This window comes from Accipiter gentilis, chromosome 4 (assembly GCF_929443795.1).
Source record: "Accipiter gentilis chromosome 4, bAccGen1.1, whole genome shotgun sequence".
Taxonomy (NCBI): domain Eukaryota; kingdom Metazoa; phylum Chordata; class Aves; order Accipitriformes; family Accipitridae; genus Astur; species Astur gentilis.
In genome coordinates, this window is record NC_064883.1 from 47,813,560 (window position 1) to 47,830,234 (window position 16,675).

The following is a 16,675-nucleotide window of genomic DNA, read 5'->3' on the forward strand; positions in this document are numbered from 1 at the left end:
GTGAGGCGATGGCAGCGGGGCCCTGTGGGTAGGGGGTGACCGGAGAGGGGACCCTCACCACGGCGGGGCAGGGGTCGGTGATCAGCCAGGGATCTCTTGGGACCAGCTGTGTTTCACAGCTTCATTAACGACCTCGGCGTGGCATGTGTAAGGACAAAATTACCTCCGACATATTGGGGGGGGGGGGTGCGCTGGCAACGGGGCCGGCGAACGGAGGGGTCCCCAGGCCGGGCTGGGGGGCACCGGCCCGGCGCCCCGTGGGCTGCCGAGGGGTCTGCCCGGGGGGCACGGGGGCAGGGGAGGCAGCTCCACGCCGGCGCGGCCGTGGGGGCAGCCCTGCCGGGGCGGGGGGGGGGGGGCCGGCGGGACGGCCAGGGGTGCCGGGGTGTGTGTGGGTGTGGGGAGCCGCGTCCCCCCGCCCCGTGGGGCGGCGGGTGTCCGCCGGCGCCTGTGGGGGGGGGGGGGGGGGGCCGGGGAACGGCTGGGGGCCGAGCCGCGCTGCCCGGCGGGCAGAGCCGTAGGCGGGGGCTACGTGGGGCCGCGGGCACGGGGCCACGCGTGGGGCCGGGCGGGCAGGGGCCGTGCCGGGGCGCAGCGGGGTCGTGCCCCCCCCCCCCCCCCCCGCCGGCGGCGCGGCCCCCCCCTCCGCCCCGCCCCGGGGCCGGTCCCGCGCCCGCCGGCGTGACGCGGGCGCGGGCGGGGCGGGGGCGGTGCGTGACGCGGGGCGCGCTGCCGGCGGCGCGGCGCGGAGCGGAGCGGGCGGCGGGGCGGGGGCGGCAGAGCCCGCAGAGCGGCGGAGCCCGCAGAGCGCGGCCATGCAGCGGCTGCCGGCGGCTCCGCGCCGCTGACCGCCGGCCCCGCCGCCGCCGCCATGAACTTCCAGGGCGGGCCCGGGCAGAGCCCGCAGCAGCAGAGCCTGGCGGCGCCGGGCGGGCCGGTGCCGGTGCCGGTGCCCGGCCCCTCGGGCCCGCAGCCCGGCGGGCCGCCGCCGCCCCAGTTCGGGCTCTCCAACTCGGCGGCGATCCGGGCCGAGATCGGGCGCTTCGAGTCGGTGCACCCCAACATCTACGCCATCTACGACCTCATCGAGCGCGTGGAGGACCTGGCGCTGCAGAGCCAGATCCGCGAGCACGTCATCTCCATCGAGGGTGAGGCGGACGGGCCGAACCGGGGCGAACCGAACCGGGACGGGGCGAACCGAACCGAACCGGGACGGGCCGCGCCGGCCCCGACCGCGCCGCGCCGAACCCGGCCGGGCCGGGCCGGGCCGTCGCCGCTGCCCATTGTCCCCCGCCGGCCGCTGCACCTGCTCCCGGTGCCCGCCGGGGGCGGCGGCCTCGCCCGCTGCCTGCCCGCGGGGCCCGGCTGGAGCCCTGCCCGCCCCGCCGCTCGCCGGGCCGGGCCCGGCCGCGCTGCCCGGCGGGCCCCCAGCAGCAGCGGCGGGAAGCGGCAGCGCCGGCCCGCGGGGGTGGCCGGAGCCGGCGGGGCCGGGCCGCGGCCTGCGCCGAGGCGGGCCGGGGCCTGCGGGGCGCGGCGTGTCCCCCCGCCCCCGCTGCCGGGAGCCGTTCGGGGCCTGGCTGGGCTCGGGCCCGGGGGGGCTGCAGGCGCCGGGCGGGAGGTGGTTGTGGTGGTTGGGGGGGGGGGTGTGCACTCCGCAGCCGCCCCTCTCTGCCCCCGGCCCCGGGGGTCCCGGCCCGACGCCGCGGCCTGCAGCGGCGGTGGTCGCGGCCCGGCAGCCCGCACAGGGCGGGAGGACGGTCGCCTTTGCTCTTCGCACAGGGGAGCTGCGGGCTGGGGAGCCGAGCTTTGCGTGCGAGGGGACCTGCCCTTGGCATCGGCGGGCAATGAAATCCGGCGGGGTGCGTGACACGCCGAAGCCTTCTGAAATTCAAAAGGCAGAAAATTGCAGTCCTGGCCCAAGGAACTCGGAGCTGAAAGGCTGAGCTGGAGCCGAGCAAGGGGGGATGGAGGAGGGAAGGGGGAAGGAGTCACGGCTCTGCCCTGAGGCCGGTGCTAGGCGGCCCACGGGCTGGCCAAACTGTCCCTCTGGCTGGCTTTGGTGATCCTAAACCTTCAGGCTTTTGCAGCCGGGCTTTGCCCCTTAGCAGAGAAAGCCTTGGGGCCACAGGTGCCATTTGGTCTGTGCGAGGTATCCCGATTTGGCTCGGTGGCTTGTTGAGTGTTGCCGTTTCCCCGCCGTGGTTTTTGTTGTCTCGTCTCGATTTTGGCAGTGTGCTCGGGTCCGCTCCCGCTAACTCATGCCAGGAACGTCGCTGCGGGTGGCACGCGGGACTGGTTTTGGAGAGCGGGCGCAGGCAGGGAGCACGCGGTACCGGCCTCAGCGGCAGGTGACGCTGCACGGGGGTGGCAGTCTGGGCCGGACGGCTTCCCTGGAGCTCTTCTTGAAGCACCTGTGTCCCACTTCAGTCTTTGGGGGTGGTTTCTTTGGAAAGAAGTAAGAGGGACTGTGACAAAAGTCTAAAAGATTGCATGGTCAGGGAATGTAAGTTCCAGAATTTGGTTCATTGGTCTTGCGGTGCAAGGACAAAGGGTGCTCGGTGGGATCGTGAACCGGGCAAATGTAAAACCAATAAAAGGAGGAGGCTTTTTTCCACTTCTCTGACTGCTCTGTGAGGTCTCCTGCCACAGAATGCCATTGAATTAATGGAATTTAATGAAGTGAAGAGGGAAGGGATTTGTCGTGGAGATCAGTGGGAGTGCCCAGGGCTGGCACAGGCCACGGCAGTGCCTCAGCCCTGCGCACCGGGGCTCCAGCCAGCCTCTGGCTGGGGAGGTCGGGGTGGTCCTGGTGGGGGAAGACCATCGCGCATCTGTTCCCATGGGGCTCCTGCAGCTCTTCCTTGTTCGTGCCTCTGATGCCGGCTGCAGTGGAAGACCCGAGGGACTGGTAATTGTGATGACGTGGTCTGATCCTGCTTGTGATTCCCGTGTTGTGGGACAGAGAAGCTACCAACTGAAATACTGCTGTAGGAAACCTGGCTGTTACTCCTGAGTCGCTCATAGGGCCACCTCCGCAGGCAGAGCATGGCTGGCCAACCCTCCCAGGCTCCCCGCGTCCCTGCCCCTCATCTCCCTCCCTCTACGGCGGGGACGTAGAGCCGCTCCCCTGGGTGTCGGGTGTGTGTGTCCCTCCCCAGCCACTGTCTGTCCTTGCCTGCCGCTGCCCACCCGCGTCCCGTCCTGCACCACTTGAGCATGGGTAAGCTGATGGGGAGCACGTTGGCGTTTAGGTGCGTCTCTTAGCAACGTCACTCGTGGTGCGTGTTTTCTCCTGCTGCTCAAAGGCAGGCGTGAAAACAAAATTCTTTCACACGCAGCTGCAAGCGGTCAGGGCTTCCCAAAGCTGGATGGCAGCTGTCTCATTTAACCTGAAGATGAGGCGTGAAGAGTGACCAGCACGCTAGTGGGTGGCCATGGCGGACCTTGCTTGGCATCATGCAGGGCTGTGTGACGGGGCTGGAGGGGACGTCTCCTTGGGGGCTTTGCCTGCTCCAGTCACAGACCCGTCCTCTCTCTTCTAGCCCTTCCCTGCCTCCTCCCTCCTTTCTTTCCAGCTGTGGATTTGGCGGAGCAGGAATCCCACAGATTTCCTTATCTTGGCTGCATTCCCCGCTTACTTGCTAGGCACAGGGTTAAATCGTGATCCTGGTGAAAAGTGCACTGTGATTGTGCAGTTACAGGCAATATGTTACCAGGTGTGTGTGAGAGACTGGATTAATGGTGGGGGTAATTAACCACTGGAAGAGTTTTGCTGGAGATGTTATTGTTTCTTGAAGCACCTGAGTCTGGAAGGGAATATCCTTCTAAACTGTGTGTTTTGGGCTTGATACAGAAATTGCTGGAAGAGGGTTTTAATTTGTTGATTTGTTTATGTTCTGGATCCAAAGATCAGACTGTGTGACTGTAACGACTGCTTCTGGTCCTAAAATCTGTTATGGAAGTTGTCAGTGAAATCCCAAATTCAACTTCCTAACACTGAGTGCAGGATATTGCAAGACTTGCTCACGTCCTCTTACCAGATTCTTTTTCTGCAGGCAATTCCTTTATTTTTAAAAGGGAAAAAGGCAGGGGCCAGTTGCTTTCCGCAGCGGTAGTGGTGTGCCCGAGCCATCCACCCTCCAGCCAGAGCTGGGGTTGCCATTGCTTCCGTGCAGGTTTTCACCTTTGGAGCAGTGTTGGCGGGTAGGAGAGGGAGGCGTTAGCAGAAGGTGTGTTGTACAGAAACCTTGTGGTTTTGTGGCTCGTGCTGCAGACAGCATTGCCAAGGAGGGAGATAGAGCGGGTGTTGGGTAGGCTGCTGCAGCTGAGAGCCCTGGTAGCCCTGCTGGGTTGAGGAGAAGGAGCCTTTTCCCAAGGAGGAACGAAAAGAGCTTGGAGTCAAACACCGGGCAAAAGGGGTGTGCGGACGGAGCCTGCGGCTGCTCGCCAGTCAGCCTCTCCCGGGCCCGGACAGAGGTGTTGTTGAGTGTCGCTGTGGGAGGAAAGGGAAATCTGCTTTATTTTGGTCTCCTCCTTGTAGCTGGAGCTTTGCTTAGAGGCTGTGGCAGAAGAGAAGGCTGTTGGGCACCCAGGGCTGGGGAAGGCGGTGGGTTTGGCTGGTGGCCAGTGTCAGCTGAATCATAGGCAGGACCCGGTGGTTTTCAGTAGTTTCTAACCGCCAAATTTGGACAGATTTTCAGGGGGCTAGCAAAAAGCGTTTCCCTCATCCCAGGCTTGTTTCTCTGCCAAATTTCAGAGACTGCTGCAAGCTGCTGAGCTCTGTAAAAGATTTTATATGTGCATAAAGCAAAATGATATGCAACTTTAGTTCTGAGGTTGGTACAACCCCTGCTTGTAATAAATGTGACCTCTAACTATGTTAGTCTGGAACAGACTATATACAGAATTATATTAATAGAATTTGTAATTAGAACAGTAATTGCACAGCACTTAATTTCTTTCATAGAAGTGACCAAAACACGGGTTCTAGGCAGGGAGAATGATGCCGATGGTGTAGAGAATTACCTGAGGGATGCGCAGGAGGGGGACTGCGAGTTACATGGGACAGCAGGAGCCAGCGTGGATCCATGGACACACAGGAGAGAGTGAGCCGGGAAGGTGGAGATGCGGGAGGATGATCACAGTGCGGGGCTGAGAAGATGGTTACACTGAGGTCTTCTGTGTGCGTAAAGTAACAAAGGCCAGGAGAGAGGAGGTGGAAGATAGGTGAGATCCCTCAACAGAGCTTTTGTCAGATCATAGGAATTTTTTCTTGACTTTAGCTGTCGTGCACGTCTTGCAGCCCACCTAAAGGCTCAGTGTTCAGGAAAAGCTTGGAGAAAGTTGTCAGCCATGGCGAGAGGAGTTGGTGGCCAGATAGCAGGAGCAAGAATCTCTCTGTTTGAATGAGGGTAGTCAGAGATTTACCCGGAGTGTGTGTTTTTTCCATTTATTGTCCTTTCACACCCCTCCAACACACTTCTAAACTCGATTTGGTTCCTTTCTGCATTTTAAGAACTGAGATTAGTTTGGAAAAGCTTTCCTCTACATTTTTCAGCTGTTGCTTCTCTGGCAGAAGCACAGGATGAAAAAAGCCCCGGAGAATGATCTGCTGATAGCAGACTGGCAGTTAACTGTGGCTCTGCATCTGGCTTTTGCTGGGCAGGAGTTGCCTTTGAATGTTGGCTTTGCTCCAGGTCCCAGCTGTTTTGGTGGGTTTAAGACCAGAATGGACTGTTGGGTCACTTGGTAGGAACACTTTCACCCCAGAATTTTAGCCTTTTCCCAATCAGCTAGATCTAAGGCATCTGGTTAAGGCAGATATTTGAGATACAGTTACAGTCTAGGGCCTTGCAACCTTAGGAGTTTTTCTCCGTTATTAGCCATCTTGCTGTTAATAATTAGCGTAATTTTTTTCAACATGCATCTCCAATGTTCTGGATTTTTTTTTTGCATTTCTTTCTAAGAGTAAGTAGTCCTTTGATACTGGGCATTTTTGTTTTTAAAGCTGCTTGTACCAATTAATGAGGTTACTTTGATTCACAAAGCAAAATCGGAGGCAGGAGTTGCTATTGATGCACTACCTTCTTGAGGAAGACAAGAATGAAGCTCACTGGAGTCCTCCCAGTGTCCTGCCTTGGTTCTGGGGAGCCCAGTGCTGCCAGGCCCCGCATAGGGTTTGCCAGCATGTCCTTGCTCAGCTGAATCAGCCTCAAGTAAATTACACCCTTTGGGAAGGAGACTGTTCTGCTTAGCTAGCTTTTTCCTGCTAATTCCATGACCTCTGCAGAATTGCCCTGTTTATGTGTGCCTGTAAGTTCCCGAAGGCTTGGAAACCACAGGGAACAGTGGCGGGGTGTGGTGTGAGGAGCTGTGCTCCGTCTCCTCCAAGAGCAGAAAACCTCAGAGCCATCAGTGCTTCTCTACTCCCGGAGCTGGAGCCGGGCATCCCGGAGGGCTGCGTGTCTTCTGCCGTGCTGCCCCTTCTGCGTGCCGGATCGGGGCAGGACTCCTCTGCCACTGTAGCCTCGAGCTTTGCTGGAAATTAAGTGCAAAGGTGGTTAAAAGAACACAAAAATGAGAGATTGGGCAAATGTTCTGATCACAGGCTTTGTTTTGTTTGGATGAGGGGTGCTGGGGTCTCAGGGCAAAGACTCCTAGGAGAGACTCCTGAGGGTACTTGGAAGCGCTTTTTGAGCTGCCTGCCTTACGTGCTGGCAAGGAAAAGCCTTGGGTCCCCTAACACAGCGTGAGTCCTTGCCTGGCGAGGGCTTGGTAGGGCTGATGCTGCTCAGCATCTCCCAGAGCTGATGCCTGGTGTGAGTGGCACAAGCAGAAATATGTGCATGGGGAGAGTCCCGGAGCAGGTCCTGGTGTGAGGGGAGACCTTGGCCCTGAGAGAGCGATGGGCAGAGCAGAAACACGGCTGGAGGAGGCCCATAGCATGCTTGGACAAATACATCCACTGTTTTTTACAAAGTTTTATATTGTGGCCCCAATCATCTGGAGCCACCTTTGTCAGATGAGAGCTTACAACTCAAGAACAAAGTCTTGTGGAAGAGTCGGAAAATCAAAAAAAGAAGCTGCTTGATGCTGTGATTGACAGGAGTTAGTTGGGGGAGATGATGAAGCTGGAGCAGGAAGACTGGCGGATGGTCTTGACAGCTGAAGACCGAGAAGGATGAAGTTGCAGGTGCCATGGTGAGGGAAGGGAAGGTTTCTGGTGCTGCAGGGGCAAGAACTCTGACATTGTGGCTAAAGAGGAAGAGTTGAGGACATGGAGGTACGCCGCAGGGCAAGAATGGGATTTGGATGTGGTCTCAGTGAGAGCATTGGAGAATTCTGTGGCTGCAGTTTCACAATTACCTCAATCTGACACAAGGGCGGTTGCTGCTAGAAGGGGCAATGCAACTCTTCCCACCTGGCAGCTCCTTGCCTGCCCTCCCTTTTGCCAGCATGGGTTGCTCATGGTGAGCTGGATCAGGGAACTGCTCTGGTAGAAACTGAGGTTTGCACTGGGGTTTGGTTGGACCAGTTTTCAGTTGTTCACCAGGCGCATGGTGCGACTGTATGAATGCGAGTGTGGGCACAGGCGAGGAGGCAGTAATGCATAGTCAGGGCTGGGGGGGGAAGGCAAAATGGACCTATATTTTGCTGATTCTGAGCTTGTGTGAGACAGCTTACAGCAAAGGTCTGTTTGCTAAATATCCTGACCATGACAGCAGCACAAGTCAAACGCCTGGGGAGGAGTGTGGGAACCAGTGCCTGTTTAAGGGATGCTTTCTCCAAGTGTTTTGCCAGACGTTGGCAGGTCTTCCTGAGCTCGGTGTGGTTTCTGTGTGTTGTTTAGTCCTTGGTGGCTCTCTTCCCTTGGCTTGTTCAGTCTTCCTTGACCCAACATAAACTCATAGCTCTCATGAGTTCTCCCAGCAGGCAGTTTTGCAGTTTGCTTGCACAGAGTCTTTTGCTTGTTCAGGGACAGTCCTGCAACCGACCGGCGCTCCAAGCAGCGACGTCCTGCTGATGGGCAGCTGCCCGGTCCTCTGTCAGAATAGGGATGGCTGCGGGGACCCTGTCCCCGGGAGCTGCCTCTGCATTTGGTGCAGGGCAAGACCTCCGTTTGTGGCCAGGATTGTTGCTTGCTCTTTCCTTCTGTGCTTGGGCTGGAGTGGCCGTGGCTTGCTTTGGTGAGGACCCAGTAGGAGAAACTTGAGTGTGGTTAGTTTTTGGCAATTGCTCTGTGAATACCTAACTGATGGAGCGCGTCTGCTTTCTGCTCAGAGACCTTCAAGTCTTGGGCAGCGCTGGGCTCTTGCCTCCTCTGGAGTTTCAACAAGATGAGGATTAAAGGCGTTTGTGCATCCAGGCTGGCTGTTCAAAGCTGGTGACAGGACTTTTGGTTAATTTGGATGGCCAAACTAGGTTTAGATTATGTCTGATCTGGACCTTAAGCTGTGTTTCCAGATGGGCTGGCTGATGTGAAATGGGTCCCACCTTTTCTCCTCATCAGAAGACGTCCCTGGGGAAGACTGGGTGTTTCTGGTGCCCCTGGGCGATGGGGTGGCAGCCCTTGAGCTGAAATCCCAGTCACTCTCTTAGCTGGCGGTGAATGGGAGAGGGGTGTGGGCAATAGCTGTGAGTTCAAAGAAGCAGCAATGGGCTGAAACAAAAGCCTAACTGCTAGAAATTGAGGGATACAAGAGCTGCCCCAGCAATGTGCCTATGATCAGAGCTTTTAATCTTGATGAGCACCTCAGTAATACCATCATGCTTCTATTGCATCCCTCCCTGGGCAGAAGGAGTCCTTTTCTCTTCATGATCCCACCTTCCTACTTTTGTGTCTGATTTTTTTAAACCCTCCTCCAGGACCTTCTGCAAGCCAGAGTCTCCTGTATAGCAGCTGCATGGAGTGAACAAATCACATCAGTTTTATTTCTGCCTACAGTGTCCTGCATGAAAAAGGCAACTGTGGTCTTAATTTCCTTCTACCTCCTCCTGCAATGCTCGGAGCATCACTACTAGCAGCACTGAAGCTGGGGTGTGCCTATTCAGATGGATTTTCTGGAGTGTTGTAGTGAGAGCAAGGAGTCTTCTGAGGCAGGAAGGCTAAAAATCAAGATAATTTTAGCCTGCTTCCCTACTGAAAGGAGGTTTGTATGATTAAGGCGTGTCCTTCTGAGTCTGCTTGCCTCTTCTGCCCCAGTAACTTTCAGACCTGCTGTCCAGTTTCAACCAAACCTGGTAAACCCTTCTGCTTCGGAATTCCTACAAATCCCAAGGAAATAGATATCTAGACAGAGCAGAGCGACTCAGCTTGTGCCACATGGATGGAAAAGGACATTTACATCTGTCCTCAGTGGCTCGCTGCCGTGGGGCTGCATCTCAGCACTGGAACCTCTGGCTTGCGTGAGTCACTCTGGAAGTTCTTGCCCGGGGTTATGTGTGAGATCTTGTTCCTTCCATGTGATCTGTGTGGTGATGAAATCCACTCAGTCATCAAGGGCACTGTGCCTCAGTTACAGCTAACTGGTTGCTGGCTGCTGCGTCCGAAATCCCGGTCCTGTTGTGCTGATGCTGTAGTCCTGGAGGGTTGGGAGCCACCGGCTTTGGATTCATCATCTCGTGTCTCAACTTGCTGCAATGGATAACAGGGGCTGTCAGCCCCTGACACTTGCTCACTATAGCATGTTTGTCGCTCACTTGCCTCCTGCTGTTGTTTTTTCGACAGCTTTTGATATTTAGCCCAGCAGTGACTCCTGTGCTTAATGGAAAGGGTTTTGACCTTCAGATCAGCCTCTAGCAAGTGCATGTCCCTTCCCCAGTCTCCAGATGAGTGAATGGGGGCAAATGGAGTGCAAATCCATGAACGAAGCAGCGCTGCTGGCTGGCGGGCGGGTGGCCAGGGCTGGTGCTGTCTCCGGCGGGTGATGGGTGCTGCAGGGTTGAAAGCACTATGGCTCTTCTGTGTGGGAACGGTTAGGTGTGAGTCTGCTGCTTCTGTTACTGTTTTTTTCATTACAGTCACACCCTGGAGCCTTATCTGATCAGGTTCCTCCTGCAGAAGATGCTGTGAGAACACAGGACAAAGAGAACCCTGCCGCAGAGGTCTTGTAGTTTATTTAAAAATGAGGGGCAGATGCGGATGACCAAGTAGGGAGCGCACAGAGACAGTGGGACAGCATGGCCTGTATTGTGGGCATGGTCTTAATATGGCAGTCATCTAACCTGTGTTGGTTTTGATGTTTCTGGTGAGTACAGAGGCACAGGAGAGCTTTAAGGAGCAATTTGAAAGAGGGTAATAAAGTGGATTTCAGGTTGTTTACAGAGAGCTCTTTTTCAAACATGAAGTACAAATGGGAGAAAATAGAGAGGTGTTTGCTTGAAATTTAGCAGCTGGGAAGTGGAGATTGCTGTCATAGTTTGGGAGGGAGAACAGTCAGCTCTTCAGCAGCAAAGGAAGGATAGTTGTTAACGTATGAGTAGTTTGGGAGGGTGAAGACAAGCATCTTGCAGTTGACATGACAGAAGAGGAGGACCCAGAGGGGGGATTCAAAGGGAGGGTTGGCCTGCTTAAGAAAGAGAGGTTAAGAAAATAATTTTAGCAGCAGCATTCTGACTGAATATGGATGAGGCACGATTTTACATGTTGTAGACAATTTTTGGGGGAAGGGTGCAATAGTGATTGATGCAGAGTGGAAGCCTGGGGTCTTTGACTGTGCGGCCAGGTGATAAAGGCTGTATTTCAGGGACTATAATTTGTGTAGCTCTGTAGGGCTTTAGGGGCAAGAAGGATATGGAGAGAAGAGGAGAGTTAGGTCCATGAACTCTGTTCCCTGTCTGAATTGTGTCCTCAACTCTCAGACAGGATCTAAGTGATGTCCCCAGGCATCGAGCAGCAAGGGCTTGGGGTAAGGGGGGACAAAGCTGGGATTAGTAACAGCTCTCTTTAATCATGTTGAGCTTGGGCTTGTGGGTACACACTTGAAATGCTGGAGGGGAAAATAAGCTGAGACTTCATTTTGGACAGTAGACAGTCCAGGAATAGAAAGGCAGAACTATGAATCATCAACATAGAGCTGAGAGATGGTATTAAATTAAAACATAAGGCTAGCTAGAAGAAGCATGAAGAGAGAAAAGAAAGTGCTATGGGCAGAGCCATGTGAGACACATGAAAAACGTAGGACAACTGAAGGTGAGGGGTAAGGACGATCTTTTTGAGGCTGGTGAAAGAACCAGTAGAGAACTACCAGGAGAACCAAGAGAGTAAAAGAATTGCTGGGACCAACAGGGACAAGGTGTCGTGGCCAGTTAGGTTCCTGAAGAGTAGCTGGCAGTATCCAGAAGAGCCCAGAATCTGCATGTGAGGCAGGAACAACCTTGTGCAATCGCCCGGTGAGATGGGAAAGGGCAATGGGACATCATTTACCGACCTTCCTGCCTAGGGTCAAGATGTCTGTCCTTCCTGAGAAATGTTTGTCTAACCAGCTTTTAAAAGACTGTCAGTGACAGTACATCTGAAGCCTTCCCAGAAGACTGGAGAGAGATGGATTTGACGAATGGACTATTAGGTAGGTAAGCAATTGGCTGGATGGCTGCGTCCAAAGAGTTACAGTCAACGGCTCAATGTCCAAATAGGAACCAGTAACGAGTGGTGTCCCACTGGGACCAATACTATTTAATATCTTTATTAATGACACACATAGTGGGATTGAGTGCACCCTCAACAAGTTTGCAGATGACATCAAGCTGAGTGGTGCAGCTGATGGGCTAGAGGGAAGGGATGCCATCCAGATGGACCCTGACAGGCTTGAGAGGTGGGCCCCCTGTGAACCTCATGGAGTTCAACAAGGCCAAGTGCAAGGTCCTGCACATGGGTCAAGGCAATCACCAGTACCAGTGCAGAGTGGGGGATGAATGGATTGAGAGCAGCTCTGCGGAGGACTTGGGGATACTGGTAGATGAAAAATGAGACATGAGCTGGTAATGGGTGCTTGCAGCCCAGAAAGCCGATTGTATCCTGGGCTGCATCCAAAGCAGTGTGGCCAGCAGGTCGAAGGAGGGGATTGTGCCCTTCTACTCTGCTCTCCTGAGACCCCACCTGGAGCACTGTGTCCAGCTGTGGGGTCCACAGTGCAAGACAGACATGGACCTGTTGGAGTGGGTCCAGAGGAGGCCACAAAGATGAACAGAGGACTGGAACGACTTTCCTATGAAGAAAATATGAGAGAGTTGGGGTTGTTCAGCCTGGAGAAGAGAAGGCTCCAGGGAGACCTTATTGTGGCCTTTCAGTACTTAAAGGGGGCCTACAGGAAAGATGGGGAGAAACTTTTTTACCAGGGCCTGTAGTGACAGGACAAGGGACAACAGTTTTAAACGGAAAGACAGTAGGTTTAGATTGGACATAAGGAAGAAATGTTGTACAATGAGGGTGGTGAGGCACTGGAACAGGTTGTCCAGAGAGGCTGTGGATGTCCCATCCCTGTAAGTGTTGAAGGCCAGGCTGGATGGGGCTTTGAGCAGCCTGTTATAGTGAAAGATGTCCCTGCCTACGGCTGGAGGGTTGGACTGGATGATCTTTGAAGGTCCCTTCCAACCCAAACTATTCTAGGATTCTGTGAAATCTCTTCCAGTGTTTAACCATCTTTTTCCTTAGAAAGTTTAACCTGAATCTTTTTTGCTCCCAATTTCAGCCACTTATTGAGGACAAAGGGAACAGATCGTTCCCTTCCTTTTTGCAGCAGCCTCTTTCCATACTTGAAAACTGTGGCAGAATCCTCTTCTTCAGGCTTAATAACTTCAGCTCTTTGTCCATGACATTTTCTGGTCCTCTGTTCATCTTCATGCTCCTCTGGACTCTCTCCCCTTGATCACGTCCCCCTTGAAAAGTGGTGCCCAAGGCTGGATGCAGCACTGAGCCAGTGCTGGAAGAAAAGCACAAAGCAGGACTTCTGCAGGCTTGTTTCTGTTCATATGATTCAACACAGTGGTTGCCTTTTCTTAGAAATACAGTATTGCTGACTGCTGTTGGTTTTGTGATCTGCTTTGACTCCCAGATCCTTTTCTGAAGAGTTGCTAACTATTCTACAGCTCTCTGCCATGTTCTTGGGCAAAGAATTAATGCTGCGTAAGTGCAGACCCTCACAACTGCCCCTCTGGAATTTAATCCCTTTTAGACAAATTTGACAAAGCCATTTAGGATTCTAATCCTTGCAGTTACTCTTAGTTTCATGCCACCTGCAATTTTAATAAGCATACTTTCTTCCATCATCTGGTTGGTTAATAAGCATATTGAACAGAGCTGAACCTAGGAGAAACCTTGCCCAATCCAAGTTGATATTCATTTCAATTTGTATGGTTATCTTTGATAAATATTCTCAGAACAGTTATCAAATCAGTATTGTTCTGAGCCTGTACTAGGTTTATCCTTCCTTAAATTAATTTTGAAAATACTGTGTGAAACAGAGTCAGGAACATTACTTAATGTATGATGCTTAACATCTGCTTCTCTGCTGTGCTGAAGGTCTGTTACCCTATTGCAGAAGGAACTGACGTTGGTTAGACACCATTTGTTCCTTATAAGTCCATATGTACCAATGCTTGCCTTGTCTTGCAGGGACTTACAGGTTGTTGCTGCTGTTGCTTTTTTTTAATGTTTTGAATCAGAGTGATCTGTGAGTTCTTAGCTTCTCTGTTTGTTTTTAGAGGTGGGCACTACTCTTCCCTTTTTCAGTGCAGTTGCCTTCCATCAGCTGAGAGCTCTCAGGGCTTGAGCTCTTTCATGGTTGCTCCAGACAATTAAATATTCCAGAGCCAGTTTAATCAAAATCTGACATTGCATTTTTTATTGAAAGCTTAGGTATACTCTTTGGCCACTACTTTTTGTGCTAGACACCTCTTTGCTGTTTATAGTGAAGACTTATGCAAAAAGGCATAAAACACTTTGTCCTCAGTATAATTTCCTCAATTGCCTTTTCTGTCCCCTGAGTAACAGACCAATATGTTGTTACATTGATTACTAATGTACATGAGAATTGCTTCTTGTCTTTGCTGTTTTTTGCTAGTTGCCTCTTACTCTTTGTGTAGCTGTTTGGAGTTCAGTCTGTTGTGCTGATGCCACTCTTTTGTATTTATCCTTATTAATCTGACCTAATTTCCACTTTCCACATGCGTGCCTTCCTGTGCCTGAGACCAATGAGGAGCTCATGTGAGTTAGCCAAGTTGGTGTCCTACCATCCTACCACACTTGTTACTGCTTTGCACTGGTATAATTTCTGTTTGTGCCATTAGTACCATTGCTTTGAGGACTTGCCAGCTTTCTGTAATTTTTTTTTTTTTTTTTTTTTTTCCCCCCTTGTGGATTTGCCTCCAGTAAGATCTTGCCTATGGACTTTAGTAATGTCTGCCTTGGTGGAGTCTTTTGTTTATAGTTTGCTGTCCTTCCTCCGATACCTCATGAGAACTTGTGGACAGTCTTTTTTCTGCTCTGCCTCCTCCTGACAGATTTCTTTGGTGAAGGATACTTTGGTAGACTGTAAGACATGGAAATTAAGTTGGAGAGAGTCTAAGATAAAATTGGAGGACAAGATGGCATGTGGCCTGGTGCAAGTAAGAAATGGGTGTGGGACAATCTGTCCAACCCCTTCTGCTCAGGAGCCCAGGCTTGAAAGTGGGTTGTTGGAGAGAGGATTGTGCAACGTGGCTGCGGTGAGATGTTCAGTGAGCTTGCGATGGAAGAGCATGAGGAAATTGTGATGGTGAGAGGTGAGGGCTGAGAGCATGAGAGGGGTGAGACTAAAGTATATTCCTCTTGCGAGGAGAAAATGCCTAAAAGTATGTTGAGCTCAGTCAACTGGGTTTTGTGGGTTTTCTTTTTTAAACACAGAATTCAATACTGGAGTGTCTGTTCAATTATTTTGCCGTGTATTGTGAGCTAATAAAACTCGCATTATTACCCCGCTATTTAGCTTAATAAATTGTTTGGCTGAAGCGTTTCCTGGACAAACATGTAGGTTGGAATGAAAAACATCAAGAGGTGGAGAATGTCAGACCTGTCCCTGTTGGAAGGGGCCTTGGGAGGTCACTAGTGCAACAAGCAGTCCTGCTCAACATGAGGTCGGCATTGCCAGCCAAGCAGGTTGCAAAGGGCTTTGTCCAGCTGAGAAGGTGTTGAAAACCTCCAGGGATGGGGGTTTCACACCCTCCCTGGGCAACATGTTGCAATGGTGCCCAATCCACTGTTTCCTTCAGTTGGTTGTTTCAGTTGTTAATTCCTCTAGCTACTAGTAGTTAGCATTTAATTTCTAATTTGCATTCATCTGGTTTAAAGTTCCATTTTTTTTACTCTAGATCGGACTAAATAAAACTTTGTTACCTGAATGTTATTCCCTGAAAAGTTTACTTTTACTTTATAATCAATTATCTCTTGATGTTCTTTTTGGAAAGTTAATTGCATAATGCTCGTTAAATGTCTCTTTGTGAGTTCATTTATTGTGGCCTTCAAAGAATTTTTATGGCTCTTCATTACCCAATGTTCTTAAAATAAGAAAAGTCAGACTATAGGCAACATGCTGTTATTTGACTCAGCCACAGCTACATTTACTGTAAATCCATCTCCTTTCTGTATTGATTGTTCTTTTTAAGTATCTGAGGATCATTTAGCTCTTGTGTTTCAGCAATGCATTGAGGACTAATGATGAACTGCTCATCTTCTCAAACCTTTCAACCTTTCCCAGGATTTGAGCCCCCATCCTATGGGGATGGCTGGTAACCCTTGGTCAAAACACCTTGCGCTGGGCAGTACATAAAGATGCTTTAGCTGAATGGGCTCAGCTTGCAAAGTGATTTGGATCACTCGATCACATCCTATTCCAATTCTCCAAGTTACAGCATCAACCAGATGTTTTTCAACCATGATCTTACTTTTACTTGAATTATTGCGTCACATAGAGAAGGCATTGAATAGCATCAGGTCTGGTACCGATTCATTCATACCATCTGAGAAGTGTTGTTTGGATCTCTGGAAATCTCTGGTCCAGCCTGCTCAAAGTCAGACTCTCACCAACACTAGATCGGTCAGCTGTGACTTTCTCTGGCTGAGTCTAGAAGGCTCTTCAGAATGGAAATCATACCATGTCTCTGCAGGTGCTGCTCCCTTAGTGGAGAAGTTTTTCTAATATTTAGCCTTTGTGGTCCAAAGCCATGACATGTGGCTTGTATCCCTTGTTGCACTGTCTGCTGTTGCTGTTCTAGAAAGGTTCAGCTATATCTTTCGTGTAGCTGAAGGCCACTATTACATTGCGCCTTTGACTCCCCTTTGCTAGGTTGAGGAAGCCCATCTCCTCAGTGTCACCGTGTCTACCAAGCAGTGAGGGGCTTGATTTACGTCTGTTGGACCCTCACCATTTTTTCAACATCCCTCTTGAACTGGGGAGCCCCAAACTGTTGTAGCTTCACCAGTGTTGAGTAGAGAGACAAGATGGACTCCCTCAGTCTGCTGACCGTGCTTTTCCTGATGTGACCGGGATGTAGTCTGCCTTCCTCGCTGTGGGCACGTGCTGTTGGCTCGTACTCAACCTGGCATGCGCCTTGACCCCAGGCTCTTCTCTGGCAGCAGCTTCCCAGCCGGCACTGCTGCACGGCAGTCCTTCTGCCCCAAACACAGACATCTGCATGTCTG

General features: G+C 52.3%; 1 protein-coding gene across 2 annotated transcripts in view; it reads left to right on the top strand.

Annotated features, from left to right (window-relative positions):
• The first annotated feature begins 756 nt into the window (after window positions 1-756).
• AGAP3 (ArfGAP with GTPase domain, ankyrin repeat and PH domain 3) overlaps window positions 757-16,675 on the top strand; it is a 152,079-nt gene continuing 136,160 nt past the window's right edge. For both annotated transcript variants that reach the window (XM_049798296.1, XM_049798297.1), the window contains exon 1: window positions 757-1,148. In XM_049798296.1, the coding sequence (XP_049654253.1) occupies window positions 872-1,148 (277 nt within the window). In that variant the 5' untranslated portion in view covers window positions 757-871. The remainder of the gene's footprint in view (window positions 1,149-16,675) is intronic.